Source organism: Lates calcarifer, linkage group LG9, assembly GCF_001640805.2.
Source record: "Lates calcarifer isolate ASB-BC8 linkage group LG9, TLL_Latcal_v3, whole genome shotgun sequence".
In the NCBI taxonomy this organism is placed as follows: Eukaryota; Metazoa; Chordata; class Actinopteri; family Centropomidae; genus Lates; species Lates calcarifer.
In genome coordinates, this window is record NC_066841.1 from 13,016,768 (window position 1) to 13,033,878 (window position 17,111).

The 17,111-nt window shown below is 39.7% G+C and overlaps 2 protein-coding genes across 5 annotated transcripts in view; both read left to right on the top strand.

Annotated features, from left to right (window-relative positions):
* LOC108874061 (nucleus accumbens-associated protein 2) overlaps positions 1 to 9,192 on the top strand; it is a 29,752-nt gene extending 20,560 nt beyond the window's left edge. For all 4 annotated transcript variants that reach the window (XM_018662437.2, XM_018662439.2, XM_018662436.2 and 1 more), the window contains exons 4-7: positions 1,078 to 1,254; positions 2,582 to 2,687; positions 2,931 to 3,028; positions 3,125 to 9,192. In XM_018662437.2, the coding sequence (XP_018517953.1) occupies positions 1,078 to 1,254; positions 2,582 to 2,687; positions 2,931 to 3,028; positions 3,125 to 3,660 (917 nt within the window). In that variant the 3' untranslated portion in view covers positions 3,661 to 9,192. The remainder of the gene's footprint in view (positions 1 to 1,077; positions 1,255 to 2,581; positions 2,688 to 2,930; positions 3,029 to 3,124) is intronic.
* Positions 9,193 to 10,176: 984 nt separating this feature from the next.
* The window catches only part of nup214 (nucleoporin 214), a 29,447-nt gene continuing 22,512 nt past the window's right edge, over positions 10,177 to 17,111 (top strand). The window contains 10 exon segments of the mRNA XM_018662340.2: positions 10,177 to 10,368; positions 11,127 to 11,322; positions 11,475 to 11,629; positions 12,430 to 12,628; positions 12,720 to 12,790; positions 12,903 to 12,972; positions 13,149 to 13,252; positions 13,839 to 13,945; positions 14,103 to 14,169; positions 14,762 to 14,885. Of these exon segments, the coding sequence (XP_018517856.1) occupies positions 10,327 to 10,368; positions 11,127 to 11,322; positions 11,475 to 11,629; positions 12,430 to 12,628; positions 12,720 to 12,790; positions 12,903 to 12,972; positions 13,149 to 13,252; positions 13,839 to 13,945; positions 14,103 to 14,169; positions 14,762 to 14,885 (1,135 nt within the window). The 5' untranslated portion in view covers positions 10,177 to 10,326.

Genomic DNA, 17,111 nt, shown 5'->3' on the forward strand with positions numbered 1-17,111 from the left:
TTGAGCAAAAAAAAAAAAAAAAAATGATGCACATTCATTTCATCCCAGTTACATTATTTAATCTTTCATAAATCATGTATCTTGCGCATCTTGAAAAAGCAGGATGTTGTGCCTCCAGTGTGTGTGTGGGTTCTCTCAGCATAAAGATAGCTTTATGGAGTTATGATTGGAGTGCATCGTGACCAACAACACACTCCTTATCACAACAGCTGGTCTGTACTGCTTTTTGTTATGGTTTTTTTTTTTTTAAACCACACTTTCATACTAGCGTACATTTGCCTACACATGCAGGCAGAGATGCTATTTTCACACGTGTTTGCATTCAAGGCTAAACTAAACACGCAGACTTAGCACCGGTGGTTTGTCACAAACTCAAATTCACATGCACACGCGCGTGCACACACACACACACACACACACACACACGCACACACACACACACACACATACACTTTCCATCATTCGTAGCCGTAGCATCCTGCAGCTCAAAGGCATCACACAGGCTTGTCAAACTCTAGAGTTTCAGATATTTATGAAATCCACTCTATCTGCAATCAGTCAGAGCACCCCAGGGTGACATTGTGGGATATTTGAGAACCATTCACATCTTTCCTTTTTGTGTGTGTGTGTGTGTGTGTGTGTGCGCACGCAGGAGGTGTGTGCATGTGCATACACTCCCAAGTCATCTTAGAGGTTAGCAGGGAAACAATTTTGTGAGTAAGAACCCAACACCCAGCTCTGGATCTGTCCCCCTCCAAAACTCAAGTTGCTGATGCAGCATCATGACTTATCTGGGATACATCTGCAATGCTCTAAAACATTTATGAAACACAACAAACTTGTATGAGATTACACCACCCTGCTTTACTAATTAAATTTTGCAGCCTCTATCAAAATAGGGGACACAGAGGGTATGGATGGGAGTATAACTTTGTTTTTGTAGTTTATAGTCTGATCAATGGAGGCACGTGCGCACGTTTATCTATTCCTGTTTTGCTGTGTAACACAAAACCCTTTTGATTTTTTTAGAAAATCCCGTCTGAACTTCTTCTTCTGTTCTCGCTCGCTTTTCATCAGTCCAGGACAAGGGAGAGATGGCGGCAGTGCCCTTGGCCTTGGAGAACCGCAACTGTGTGCTGATCCGCCGGGACCTGGTGGCGCTGCCTGCGAGTCTCATCAGCCAGATAGGCTACCGCTGCCACCCTAAGCTCTACACTGAGGGGGACCCTGGGGAGAAGCTGGAATTGGTAGCTGGTAGGCACCTGTGTACCTCTACAGCATTTAGATGATTTAAAACTCAAAAGCTGGTTGAATTAGAATTAAGTGAATTCCACCCAAAAATAAATAAATGATAAATACATAATCAGTGACTGGGCAAAGAGGCCATTGACTGGGGAGGTAACCCACAACCCAGTGACCTCTAATATCCCCTCTACATCCAGGGAATGCATGTATTCAACCTGCATTTGACCCAGAGGAGAATGCTGACCCTGGTCATCACCATTCATACCAGTCTAGTTCTAATATAAAGTACATCCGTGCCAAAGCATGTAATTAAAACATTCTGGTTAAATCAGGTTTAGAGATCAATAACATTTAGTTGAATTCTTATCCCTGTTTAACAGCCTGTCCAGGGATCCAGTGGAAGGTCAGGTGATGTGTATTGAGAATTCAGATTTACCGCCATAACAGATTTGACCCACGCCACTGTGTGTCTGTCTGAAAGACATAAAACAAGGATGCACAGAGAGTTTTTCTGCAGAGATTGAAGACTATGACAGAAGGACAACCATCTCTGCAGTAGCCATCAATCAGGCCTTTATGGTAGAGCGACTAGACAGAAGTCACTTTGGAGTAAAAAGCATATGACAGCCAGGAGTTTGCCAAATGGCCCTCAGAGGGCTCTGAGAGCATGAGGAAAAAAGATTTTTTTGGTATGATGAGACAAAACCCCAACTCTTTGGTCTAACTGCCAGATATAGCTCTTGGCTGTCAGGCCAGAGACTTTCAAAGAGAGCAGGTACTGCTCAACATGTAGCTAATATAATACCCTCAATGGAGCATGACAAAAAGAAAAAGTCGAATCAATTTAATATTGAATCTTTTCAGACAAAATAATGGAGTCTGAATACTTCCCTGTGTGCTTCATGAACAGACGTAGCCAAACACAATGATGTGTGCACGTGCGAGTTGTGTGAAATGTGCAGGAACAAGACTTCAGAAAGTTACCACATGGTTATATTCAATCAGATCGTAATGAAATTGAATTAGAAAACAGAATGGAACACATGTGAGACAGAGTGGTATTATAAAGAAAGGAAAACCAAATAATTTAGTGTGCTGCTTTTATGGCCCTTAACTTGGATTCCTTCCCCAGTTTCTGATTCCACTATATACAGTTGAATCTTTGTTTAACTCCATTAAAGATCTCCTTGAACATGAATTTCAAATAGACTACAAGATGAACTGGTAATTGGGGCAAAGAGACAGAGAAAAGACAAAGCTCTAGAGTCTTCAAAGACAAAGAAATGGGTTGTAAAATTGGCAGTTTTCTCAGCAGATCTTTCTTCTTGCTACACAGGTACACAGGTGTTCATGACTCGAGGCCAGCTGATGAACTGTCATCTATGTGCCGGTATCAAACACAAAGTCTTGCTCCGCCGTCTGCTAGCCACGTTCTTTGATAGGTGAGTATAAAGACATGTTCAACTAAAGGGGACAGTTTGTAATCAGTCTTTAAGGACCTACTGTAAGATTTGAGCTCTGTGTATGACTCCCAACACGACCGCAGTTGTCACAAACCAACTTTCACACTCCATCTGTGGCCATGTTGTGCAATGCGGTTAGTTAATGTGTGTTCCCATGTTTGCCCGCTTGCCCTGTGTCTGTAGCTGACTCTGCCCCCTGGTGTTGACTCTGTGTCCTTGCAGAAACACTTTAGCCAATAGCTGTGGGACAGGTATCCGTTCTTCTACTAGTGATCCCAGTAGGAAACCCTTGGACAGCAGGGTCCTCAACGCTGTAAAACGTAGGTTTATTGTCCAAATCATTTCATATATGTGACAGTATTTCCAAAGAATACAATGGAGTCTACATGGAGGTTGCTGTTTTCTCTCTTTTACAGTCTACTGTCAAAATTTCAACCCTAACTTCAAGGAGAGCGAAATGAATGTGATTGCTGCCGACATGTGCACAAACGCGAGGCGTGTCCGCAAGCGATGGTTGCCCAAGATCAAGTCCATGCTTCCTGATGGCATGGAGGTGTACCGTGCTGGAATGGGCATGGGTGCTGCTGTGGGCCTTGGCCTGGCACTGGGTGCCCCTCAACCGGGGGTTCCCCTCCCGTTTGAGCCTGACTTCAAGACCCTTGAGCAAAGGCTGTATCCAGATCGTAAGGACCCTCTCAGGACTCACCCACCGTTGACAGAGGGCAGCCCAGGGTCTGGGGCAGCCGGGGCGGAGGCTGAAGGCGAAGGTGAAGGAGGAGTCACCCAGGAGGAGCAGGAGGAAGATGAGGACGAGGCCGGGTTAGAAGGCGTAGACGGATCTCTTGGGGCGCCAACTTTGATCCCGGGGGCTGAGGCGGGTAGCTGTGGCGACACGCCGCCTGAGCAGGAAGTGGAAAGTTTTGGACAAGGTCTGAGGGTGAATGGACAGTGAATGTCCTTTTGGGCTGCCTCTCACATTGTGAAATCTGTTTAACACCACATTTTCTTTTGCCTGCATCTCGTCCACCACTCTTTCTTCTCCTCCTCCTCATCCGTGCTTCCTTGACAGGAATTATCGGCACAAAAAGCTGCGCTCGTAGATCTTACTAACAGGAATTTGTCACACATGCATGCGCACACGTGTGCTTGTGTACACGCGTACTTACTGATAGTGGAAGTAGAACACTGATAGTAGAGGTAGACACAGGTATGGCATTAGCACATCAAGAAAATCAATGATTTCTGCTCCACCTTTTTCTTCATATATTCAGTATTTACTCGGTATTTCAGCACCTGCAGCGATATTACAAAAGCCCTAATAGCAGAACGAATGGCTGTAATGATTCATGATTTCGGTGCAATACAAAAGCAACAGCTGCTTTGCTGGCAGTTTATTGAGTGCGGTATAATGGTTTGTAAAATGATTCCATTTTCTTGGAAAGCTGTGTGCTGAAAATAACCCATGTAACCTTGGGCAAAACAGGTCAGAGAAACACAACTCTCTTAAAAAGCAGCTTATTTTGCAGTGTTTGACCACTTTACATCATATTGTTGTATGATATATATGTGTGGATATACTGTATAACAAAGATTGTATTAGAATTAAAGGTCAAGTACTGTATCAGCACCATTAAACTTAACAATTCTTATTTCCTGTTAAAACAGCACATCATTTCTATGGTAAAGATGACGAAGGTTTTTCTGGGAAAGTTAAAGACTTCTTCACAATCTTAAGAAACAATCTATCACATGCAGTTGTTCTTTCATGCGCATTTGCCCATTCCACATTAGATTAGATTGTCAATGCAATGCCTGTGTCTGCTCCAGACAGCCCCTCCTCCCAACAACACACACATACAGACATACACACACACACATGTGCGCACATTTCCCACCTTATGATACTAGCCTTTAATATCCGCACCAATGCATTGAAAATACATCACAACAAATGTAATGATGCTTTTTAACCCTGAAAATAATCATTTTAAATCATGTCATTCTGTCTTGGAGATACAGAGAAACATGAACAAGAACATGCACTAAAATCCAAGCTTGCATGCATGTATACAAACAGTGGATACAGAGAATTATCGAAAACAACGTCAACAAATCCACAAACCTGCATCTAAGTAAGAAAACAGCTACTGTTGCCTCGAGATATGCCATTAATACGCAAAAGAACTTTTTTTCCATTTCTCACAGACCTCAGTCTGACACGTTAGAACTGACCTGGGTGTGACCCGGGATCGACTGTGTTTGACACAGTACCCAATTGGATCCCCCCCCCCCTTTTTTTTTTTTACTATGGAGCATACTGTCACCACTGGTAGAGGAGATTGACTATGTGGAGTAGTAAGAAGAAAGCGCACTACACCAAGTGGTAGAAGAAATAAAGTCAGAGAGAAGCACTGTTTCACCCTGATGTGGTGGTGTGATTGGCACCAATACTACATAGTCCTGCTTCCATAATGTTTTTTGTTTTCTTTTTCTTTTTTTTCCTCGGGGTGGGAGGTTGTTGGGGGTAAATTATTGAATAAAACCTATAAGAGCAATTTCTGCTGGCTTATTGCATTTGCACTCAAAATATAAATAAATGAGTAAAAAGTTTGAAGGTGGGTGCCAAACTAAGGAGTTTGGCAAAACATGCCTGTATTCAAGACTGAAATTTCCCTCCACATCACTCTGATTATTTATTTGATGGGGTATTGTGGGTTTAAAAAGAAACAAATGGTCTCTCTGACGATGACTGTTTCTATATTATGGAAGGGGGTGTGGGGGTGTGGGGTGGCATGAGGCAATGTCGAACAGCGACTTTAAACTGTATTTGTTTTAGTCTTTCTTTTTCTTTTTTTTGATATATGTTTTCATGCTTTCTGCCATGCATACGGACATAGTCCAAACTGCCTTTCTTTGTTGTTTTGTGCATTGATTTGAAAAGATACACTGTTGTATGTTTTTCTTCACTTTTCCTGCTCAGCAGTCAAAGCACATTTAATCACAAGATCAGACCGTCAAATCTAACAATTTAATGAACCACAAAGTTATTTTCAGCCACCACCATTTTGGCTAGTGATCTGTAGTTTCTTTTTCGGGGGGGGGGGGGTGTTTTCCACAGCAGAAAGAGATAGCTTAAATGAACAATTAACCAGAAAATAACAGTCTATGCCCTTGATATATTTGATTGGTTTGTTAATGCTTCAAAGGTTAGGCCAGATTATTCTCTGTCTGTATTCTACGTATCTTGTTTCGGGAGATTCTTTGGGGAAAGCTTTAAGATGGCCCTGCACAAGAAACACAGGGTTAAAATTGCACTAGGTATTAATAATGATGTTTACAGAGGTTTTTTTTTTCCTTTTTCTTCTCTTTTTTTTTTTCCTTTTGTTGGAAGAAATGTGATCTGCCATAGATGAAACAGGGCTGTGACCGAATGGCTGAGATGATGGATGAATGTAAACTGTAGCACTGCTTTGGTCAGGGCTCCAAGCCTCGATTGAATATGATAAAAATACTGAATCTCTTTTTTTAAATACGACTCACTTCTTTCCTCAATTGTATACTCTTATAAACAGGCCATAATACGAAACATATAATCTGTGAGGTTTGACATTGTCTTAACCTAGAGCTTTACTGATTTACACTTTTTTGGGTTTTTTAGTGATTTCTTTTGGGTTTTTAAAATCTGATGTGAACAGGTCTTCCAATGTGACAAACACCAAGGAGCATTTCTCTAATATGTAGAATACTGAGCGAGATTCAAGTACAAGCTTTTATTATTCTATTGTTTATATTATCTTTATCCCAACAGTTGTCTTTAATGTTGAAATGACTTATGTGTTCACAGAACCGAGAGATCCTGAAAGTTTCTGTAATGATCTACTTTAAGGTTTAGCTAGTTATTTCTTAATTCATTTTTAATTTATTAAGCTTCAGTTCCTAAAGTTGCTCTTGTAAAAAAAATAAAAAATAAAGGTATCCAGATGTTTGTTGGAGCTGCTACCTTAATTACTGGTCTTTTGAGAGGATCACCTGCACTTGTGATTTTGTCAAACCAAGGTAATAGTCTTCCCAAAAATGCATACGTAGCCTATGTAATTACAATAATTACTTTAGATTACAAAATAGCACCTTAATCAGCCTGCCACCGCCCCAAAACTGAAACCCCTGTATTCCACTGCCATTCCACAGAGCAGTAAGTATGACGTAAACATTGAATCTATTTTTCTCTCTTTGTATTTTCTTGCACTATAAATCTGTGCTTTTGGTTTTACTAAGATCTGTTTTCTTCTGTATCTTAGAGGAATGTGAAATTAACTCAAATTAAAACAAAGTGGTGATTGACACAGGGTGGGACACACTGATATACTCCACTGTAGTGATAAACAGGTGTGGAGCAGTGCCTTAGACTGTGTGGGTGTGGATGTTATGATGTGAACCTTTATGTTCAGGGAGTAACAAGACAAAGGACTGGTAGAATGCAGACACTGACAGGTTTTTTTTTTTTCCTTTACTAAAATTATATTTTCACAAAAAAATTGGCCTCTCAGAACCTTTGCTCAGTGTAGTGTAATTTATTCATACATTCATTTTCTCACTTTGTGTTCACCATCATGTCATTCTGTAGGAAGAGAGAGTGCAGATTGAGTTAAAGAGGTTTACCGCACTTAGATACATTCAGCAGCTAATCAGCAATGATCTGGATTTCCTGGAGTGACACACAAAAAAGTGAAACTAAATCTAACATAATCTGTTGTAGTAGATCGGTGTCTACAAGCTATAAGCTGCAAACTACAAAAAATATGTCCAACTCTGACAAAAACAACTTTTTTTTTTTTTTTTTTTAGGGGAAAATCTTTTCTAGCTTCTCACTTGCTTTGGGTCTTTTGTCTTTTCTTGTGCAGGGTTGAATTTGAACATGAATGATGTTGCACTAATAACTGAGGGATTCTCAGAGAATGTCATGGCTAACCCTTGGGAGGATGAACTCTATTTGAGGTGGCTGATCAAAAAAAAAAAGTCCTGTAAAATTGTATGTAATGTTATTTATTTGACATGTTTCTTTGATTGAAACCGGTGTCTCCTATGCCTCTTTTTTCAGTTAAGTGACAGGAGTTTGTCTATTGCTGTATCTGCTATTCACCTGCATGATCACAGAAAATGACAAAATAAGACAAAGGATGCTTTGTTGGTTAAAAAGATCCTATTTTCACAAACCTCCTTTGCAAATAAATTGTTACTCACTTTCTTACTTTCATCCCCCATTACTGTAAAACTAATGGGCACAGTAGTTTTTTGCTCCATTGAATGGTTTATCTTAAAAACAATACATTTATATGCAAAGAGACACTTGTATCATAAAATGCATGCCATTCAGACACTCACTCTAACCCGATGAAACCTCTGATCTTTATGCACCATGTATTTTATGCTGAATAACTGTTGTCACCGTTAGCAAACAAAGACTGTGGAGTCTTGCAATGAGTAGGGTTGTATTTTTATCTCACACACACCCTGGCCTTTTATTGAATGTTTGCGCAAAGTTGAATCTCTTGTAATAATGACAGCAAAGTAGTGTTAAAGAGAGGAATACATCGACTAACTACCCAGTCGAATGTGCATTTTAAACCTTCAGCAGACTCAGAAAATGCACTAAAAAGTTTATATGTGTATGTTTGTGTCCTTGAACATAATGCCAGCACTTTAGAACTACTTAAGACAAAATGAAAGAAAAGAGAGGAACATAAAGAGTTGACAGAGGGTCGGGTGGATTGGGGGGGGGACGCAACTTCTAAAGCCATGTGTTCAGAGCACTGACAATCAGAATAGAGATGAGACTCAAAGTGCACTATGGGAGATCTGACATGACTTGCTGTGCTCTTGCTATCTGCTTTGTCTTTCTCCAGCTTGCTTTGGTCTCTCTGCTAGCTTACTTCCCAGAGTCGAGGGACGTTATGATGTTAACCCCAGCCTTCTTGGTTATAAGTGTGTGTCTCTGCAACAAGGACTGACTGATATGTTACTCATACCTTGGTGCTTCGTGAACAGAGCTGTTCCATGTTGACATGGACCATATCTGTGATGCTCTGGTAAGCGTGGGCCAAACTTGGTCCGGCCCTAAGTCTGGGCTTATTGGTAACCTCTAGAGTCCACGCGACAAAGGAGGATCTTATCATGCAACCCTACACTTTGATCATGGTAATGTTTTTCACTATCCACAGGGCTTGGACCAGGCAAACTGGGATGGGACAATTTCAGTGTCGATACTGCTTTCTGTTTAAAATGAAAAATGTTAAAATGTTTATGCGCCTTCCGACTCAAGCATCAATAATATATACAACAAAAATGCAAGTTGCCACGTTTGATGTTGCATAAGAATCTACCTTTCATTCCCATCATGGTATTTGCCACCACCAGTTTTCAGAGTACCTGATTTCTTTAAATGCAATACAGAAAAATCTGCTTTCTAATAAAAGTCCTTACTTCACCACATGCTCTCCTCCTCTTTCTTTCGTCTCTGTTTGAATGTTATTAGGTTTATTTCTTGAAAATAGCTGTGTGCTACATTCAGGGATTTATTCAGTGTTGACCTCCAAATACCTGTTACACAAGAGGATCCAGTTTGAAAAGATTTCACACTGAGGGACCTACTTTGAAGTTTTTGCAAGTTGTAATGTATTGCAGAAATACATAACTGTCCAAAATGCAAGCAAAGAGGTGCTAATTACAGTAAAGTAGTCATTCTTACAGTGTGTGCTATTGTATGGAGAAATATGTTAAATTAATATTACATCTTGCCAAGGGTTTCACTGGAATTCCCTCAAAGGCAATTGAAGAAGTCAGTGTAGTTTTATTTCATGTAGAAATTGCAGACTTAACAGACCTGAAATTTGTGATCCTGGTATTTTTCAAAAAACATCTGAGAACATCTGGGAAGATACTGAAAGTATAGATTTTGAACTTGATTTCAAATGATCCAAATTAATTTACTTAGGTGTTTATTTTAAACGAAATGTAGAATAAATACAGAAAACGATAAAAGAGTACATATACATCTTGACATGATCGGTATAACTTGCTAGAATGATCATAAACTTTGATTATTAATTCTGATTCACATAAAATATAGCAGGACATAGTCAAGAGGGCAGGGCAATCATTCCTCCTTACAATATTTTGTAAACAACTTTTAACATTCAGCACTTACATTTTGTTTTGGAAAGCCACAATAAGAATTTAAAATCAATTTGTCAACATTTACATTGTCAATGGTGTTTCTTCGGTTCGAGTAATTTTTTAAAAATCTGCCTAGGAGCTAAATATATTTTAGTGTTTCTTTTTGAGTGTAATCCTGGGTTATTGCTGATTGAATCAGATATTGTCCCCATTTTGTGAACGGGGTTTGGTACATGAGCTCTGTGTTCTCGTCTCTGGACGCTCAGGCATCTACTTGACGTCCTTACGTAGCTATGACGTTTCTCCTTCGACAAAATCGCGCCGCGGCGTGTGTGCAGCTGTGTTCATTAATGTGGCTCACCAGAAACCAGTCTCAAAAACAGTAGGAAAGAAATAAATTGATACAACAGATCGACTGGGAAAGCAACAGCTTCTGCCCTCCAGTATGAGTGACGACACAGACACCCCTCCCGAGAGGGAAATGAAGGTAGGCTTTGTTATCCGTAAGTTATGTTGACAGGTTAGCAGATCTGAGCTAATGTTTGCTAGCAGTCTCTTCTGTAGTTCTGGTTAGCTTAGCTTTAGCTGGCTAGCTAGCTGCCCGGGTTTAGGTTTCCTGTTGAGTTAACCTTAACCCAAAAATACAGAAACACATTTACAGTCTAAACACGATTAAAAGATAAGATACTCCAGTAAAAGCCTCACAGGATAAAGCGCTTACATTTACTTATTCCTCCCACTTTGTAAGCTAGCACGGTAGTTGTTAGCATTTAGGTTAATGTGCACTTTGACAGATAAGTGCGAACTTGAAATGGTTAATTAACAACCGTCTGTATGTGAAATAAAGTAATTAAGTACTTTTGAACTTCACCAAATGAGTAATAATATAAAACAAGTTTAGCATCATTACTTCAGCTAACGCGACAAGACGCATCCCAAAGGTTTCTAACTTTCGAGTTGAAGCTTTGCGAACCTGTATTCTCAGCATAATAACCAAGTCAAATTGGAGGTAAGCAAATACCTATATGAAAAGCAAGTATGCCGCTTCGTGTTTCACTGGCTGTTAATGTCTGTAAGTGCACAAGCCTTGTTATCAAGCGTGTTTACTGTATGCTTTTGTTTTTCCTCCTGTTCGGTTTAAGTTACAGTTATTGACCTGGGCTCACATTTGTTTACTACCCACAACTGGTCAAAATGAAGCAACAAACAGTGCTTGTCTTTGTTTTTTGTTTTGTTTTTTTTTAGGATTTTCAGTTTCGTCAGATGAAGAAAGCAAGAGTTTTTGAGGCCCCTGAGGATTTGCCAAAAGAACGATCCAGCTTGCTCACCATCTCAAACAAATTTGGTTTAACCTTTGTTGGGCTCGACAGAACATTCAAAGTTTACCGAACTCAAGATATACTGGCTGCTGATAAAGCTGATGGAAACTCCAACGAAATAGGTATGAATATGTTCCTACAGGTTTAAGTATGAATACTTACCTTTTCAGTTTTGCGCAGCATTATTATGTTATTTGTTGTTACTCAGAATACATTTTTATTACCTCTCATGTCTCTTACACACAATTCACTTTAGTTTTCTTCTTTGTTTTAGTGAGTGGGATAGCAGCAGTGGCGGAGGTGACTGTGGAGCTGGCTCTGCACCACTTGGCTCTCAGTTGTGATGAACTCACTTTGTCAGTATGTGGCATGTCTGAGGGAGGGGGGTTGTCCCTCACATTCTACGATGTCCGCACCTTTATGAATAAGGTAACCCATTTAGTCAGTTTACCTAATGCACCAGTGTTTGAGGCACACATCATGTCATTTCAGGTTCCAGTGGGGGCTGTACAACAAACATACGGGGCGGATATATTTGTTGATATATAAGTTGTGCTGCACAATACACAAAGGTGTTGTTCTAGATTTCTAGATAACTACACTCCTCCAGTAAATAAATGTCCAATGCAGATGACTGACTATAATGAACTGACTGCAGGGAAATTACAGATCTTTTCTCATAAAATTGTTCAGTGTGCACAGAGGGCTCAACAAAGTAGACTAATTCAGAATAGGAAATGCATGACAGAATAGAAGGGATAAACATGATCTGTAGTCTCTTTTGTGGAGTTGATGCATCTCTGCAACAAAACAAAGCATACATTATCATTTGGTATAGTAGTGTCAGCAGCAGCAGACTTGCAGAGATTCCTATTATGAAGAAATCCCTGACATGCAGCTAGTCAACATAATATGTAATTAGAGTCACTGTAAATTCTCCAAACAGTTAATCTACCTTTTTTGTATTTTGACCTTTATAAATACACAGTTTGTAAACCCCTGCTGCTGATGGGATTTTCCGACAGTTACAGTAGAGGGTAGTAAGTACATAATAAAATAAATCTAGGAAATTGCACCATTGGGATTTTCATATTTACACATTTAATTTCAAATTTGACAACTTTTCTTACCCAGGTATTCAGCAGTATAATATCATAGTATCTGCAAGATTTGGCCACTTTAGGCATTCTGCACCTGTTGATTTTATAATTTATTTTCCTCTTTTCCAGGCAAGACTACAGAAGTTACCTTTTACGTCGATGCAGGCGGCTGCACCCTCTGGCACTTCAGTGCAGGACCTGAAGTGGAATCCCACTCAGGCATCCACTCTGGCTGCCTGCCTGTCTGATGGCAGTATGATGATTTTGGATGTCACTGACAGTGTCAAAGTACAGGCTCAGCTACCTGCTTCTAGTGGCATCACATGCAGTGAGTGAGGCTGAGGATAATAATTGAGCTTACTAATACTGCACATCTCCACTGTGACTCATATGTTGTTAACATTCTTTGTTTCACACAGTTTGCTGGAGTCCAAAAGGAAAACAAGTTGCTGCTGGAAAAATGGATGCCACAGTCACTCAGTATACACCAGTGAGTGAATCTAATTCACTGTCATCAAAGATAAAACACTTATTGCTCCCTGACAGCTACAGCACCCAGTCACTGACAAGAAGAATAACTGATTTTCTCCTTTGTTCAAAAGTCACTAGAAGCGAAGAAAGATATCCCATGTCCACACTTCTACACTTCTTCCTCTGTTGAACCTGTCAAAGGTAAGACGGCTGCTCTCACATTCAATAAAATTAAATGAGATCTGTGATATATACTCATATACTGATCTTTCACCAGAATATTACACATTTAATTTGTTTGCATTTTACTGCCATTACTAAAATGCTTAAATCCTATTTGTGACTAATGGCTTTTTCCCCCCCATTGTCCTCCACAGCTCTGGATGTGCTGTGGCTGAAAACCTTTGTGTTTGCAGTGGTGTACGCTGCTGCAGATGGATCCCTTGAGACCCCTCCTGAGCTAGTGTTGATCTCCCTCCCTGTGAGTATGCTCTACATCCATGTAATTCACGTAATCACATTTGCATTTTTGTCAGGTTGCGCTCCTTCAGTCTGCAGTGCTGGCTTACTCATCGCCTCAGTAGATACATTTTACTGTACATTTCCTTTGAAATTCACATGAATGTTGCCTGAAGGTCAAATTATTCCTCCGTATTGTGGTATTGTTTTCACATATTTGTGCACTGGCTCTGTGGCTACAATAGAGCCTTGTACTGCAGTTGACATGCATGTCCTTATCGTACATTGTTACTTGAGTAGGATGCTTCGTGGAATCAACTGCTAAGCCATATAAGGCTTTTTTTCTTAGTTTCATAGAGCTACTTACTATGAATAACAGCTTATCATGCTGCTTGTTTATATCAGCTGTGTTACAGATTATGAGAGCATGTTAATTCATATATTTCTCAGTATTTGTTTTGGCATTTTCTGGTAATGATGATGAAAATGATAAATTACCAAGCAGCTAAGATAAGCTTCCACCATACAGTGTCATCAGTTGTTCCATCTTGTTAAGGTTCCTTAACCAAATGACTGTGAGAAAGTGTAATTTCATCTTATTTTTACAGAAGAAGGATGAGAATGTGGAGACAAAGTGTCTGAACTTTGGTGACCTGGTGTACGGCAGCTGCACTGAGCGACTACACCACTACTTCCTTAGCCACGTAGAGGACTGGTAAGAATGATCACAGTGTACAGGCATGTGTGAAATCCTTATCAATGTTAACTTAAAATGCATTGTTTATTCCTTCTAACTTTGGCCTTTGTTTAGCTATAATGTATTGTTAAATTGCAATAACAATCTCCTTTGCGTCATTGTTTATTTCATCCAGGGACCTCGTGTTTGCAGCATCAGCAGCTTCCATAGAAGTCAGCGTCATAGCAAAACAAGATGAGAAGGTACTTCATTAAATATAAAACTAAAGATGTTATAGAAATCTTATGTTTATAGACACAGAGTTTTTAAATATAGATAGAAAATAAAGGCATTTCTCACTATGTTGTCTGTTTGAATTCTTGAGAAACATATTAAGTGTTTGAGATGCTCCAAAGTATCAAGGAAAGTTACATAACTATTCTACAAAGTTCTTCTCACTCAAAACACTTTTCCTCGGCCAGCAGAGCTCCCCACCCTCAACAAACCTTATGCCAAATACTTAACTAGCCCATGTGGTGACAGTTAGGCCAGCTTGTGGATGTGCTCATGTTTTTTAATTACTGCTTTAGGTCTGCATTCAGAAACATGTTTTCTTGTGTTTACAGTGTTTAACCAGCTGAGACCTGAACTAGACTTGATTTAATCAAAAATACAGCCGAATGCATGAAAATATGAAGCTCTGTGTTTTATATAATAAACAGATTATATTCTCATCTTTTTCATTTGCTTTAATTTACAGTTTGTTTGATGCTTAATAAATGGTTATTAAATCGTTAATAAACACACCTACAGCAAAGTCTGTAGACTGATGACAGAGAATTACTGTCCTTTTAGATCTGGGAACTTTGGATCCTGGAAGATGCGAGTAGGGCTGAGCTCCCAGTGACCGAGACCAGTGACGACACTCTGCCCCTCGGCTTAGCCATAGACTACACCAGCCAGCAGGAGATCCACATCTGTAAGTGACTTGGGTTTACTTTATATTTCCCCTTTTCACCTGTTTGATGTAGCCTAATATTTGTTGTCTGACCGGTCTTATTTATCTGTTATTAGTCGAGTTGAATTTCCGGCAAATATACATATACATACATTCACAGCACAGCTGATGCTGAAGATTTTAGACATAGTGTTCACCCCTGTTTGCAGCCATAATCGCAGCCTTTTGCACCCCAGGATTTTGAAGATATTAAATTAGATCTCTTCTCTATGTTTTTTGGTTGTCACCTTTAGTTTTACAGTGTCAATCATTAACACTTTTGTGTGTCTGCAGTGGGGTGCAGTGAATTCACTTTTTCCCCCACAAAATAGTTAGATGACAGTATGGATGGTGTGCAGAAAATTGAACCACTTCAGGCAAGTCTGCCACCAGCGATACTACCCACCCCAATAGGCTTGTTTTAATGAGCATGCATGCTTAGAATATTTCATATTGAACCTGGTGAGACATACAGTATGTTTTACTGGTGCTTAAAAAAGGTCAAGGCACTGTAACCTTCTTATTTTGTCTTTTCAGATTTCTACAGACTAATGGTTCTGTGGTGTAAAGTTTTTTTTTTCATAGGCATTCCAAAGATCTCCTCTAATGGAAGGGGAACCAGGAGGTTTCTGTCATACCTAAGTTAACTTTCAATTTCAGGTTTCTTTGTGCATACAGCATCCACTGCAGTGCTGTATTGCAGCATGTGTAAAGAATAGTGATAAGCTACCGTCTCAGTGCACTGTTTTATCTTAACTGGCCCAGTCTGTCAGACATTCACGTAGAGCTGCTGTTGCTGTCTAGTCACATCTCTCCCCGCTCATTCTATGAGCTCCTTCCCCATCGAGAGAGAAAAAAAACTTGCAATTTGAGCAACATTTTGACATGATTGTAGTCTGATCAAAACCTTTATCCTAAGTGAGACATTAGATAGGGAAGGCAAAGGGAGAGTAACGAGAGCGTTATCTGCAGAGGAAAAAAATGCACTCATTAAAATGGCTCAGACAAGCTAGAGGACCACAACAAACAACAAAGCCCAGACAATCCTGTTGCAGAATGCTGATGAGGTTTACCGTGTGCCTCTCCCTTCTGTTCACTCTCTCTTTCACCCTCTATCTCTTTGCTTCTCGCTATCTTCCAAACTAAAGTTTCATAACTGAGATGAAAATAACATTAGATGCTAGAGTTTTGTGTTTTTGTTCTCCGCATTGTGTGCCTATTTTGTAGAGAACGTAGGATCACTTTATTTCTTGAAATGTAATATTTGCCATCTTCTGTGCTTGAATATATGTTTGTATATGTATATTGAATATGTGATTGTATTTTTGTGTGTGGGTGTATATATCTGTGGTAGATATAGGTTTGAATTCATGCAGACATTAATGGAATGAATATGCAGTAGGTGTAAAATGTAAGATAACAGTCACAGACGTGAGTCATAGGTAATTAATCAAACACAGAGAGGCACTGAGAAAGAACAGCCACCGCTGTTATCCCCTGATGACAGTGAAAGTTGTACTTGAGGAATAGTTGTAGATATGAGGCACAGCTGTAGAGAGAACAAAGAGGACAAAGTGCTCTGTATACATTACTGATGTATCTAAAATGACTAGAATCGACTCTGACTAATGCATCTTTATTTTGGGGTGTGAATACTCCGTCTTCATTTAAATGTTGGTTTAGACTGGATTTGCCATTTTTGTCTGCAGCCCACAGCCCACTGTGTGATTTTTGGAAAGTGCAGGAAAGTGGGTGTGAAGAGCAGGAAAGAGTTTGGCAAGAAAAGGAATGTGGTGGACTGTGTTTTACCAAATGTGGCGTCTTAGGACAGTCGTCTTACATGACTACAGTGTGCCTTTTTCAACTGAGCACTGGTTGCTTATTTTAACCACTAGAGAACAGAGTGAGCCAAGGTCAATGAGATAAATAACTAACATATAGTGTCTGTGCTCACATGCTGTCAACACTTGATGATGATTTTGATTCATAATTAAAGTGACAAACTGCATTTTGCCATTATGAACAGAGAAAGCACAGTGAGCAGACAACACTTACTGTTAAGTGTTTTGCATGTGGTGTGAGTTAGAAGCACAGCGCTGTGCAGAAGACTAAAAGTCACAAAAGTCTGTTATTATGCAGTGTAGACAGCACACGGATGTGGCTCTCAATTGATAAACTATCTATAAATTTTTCTCCCAGAGCTGTAGA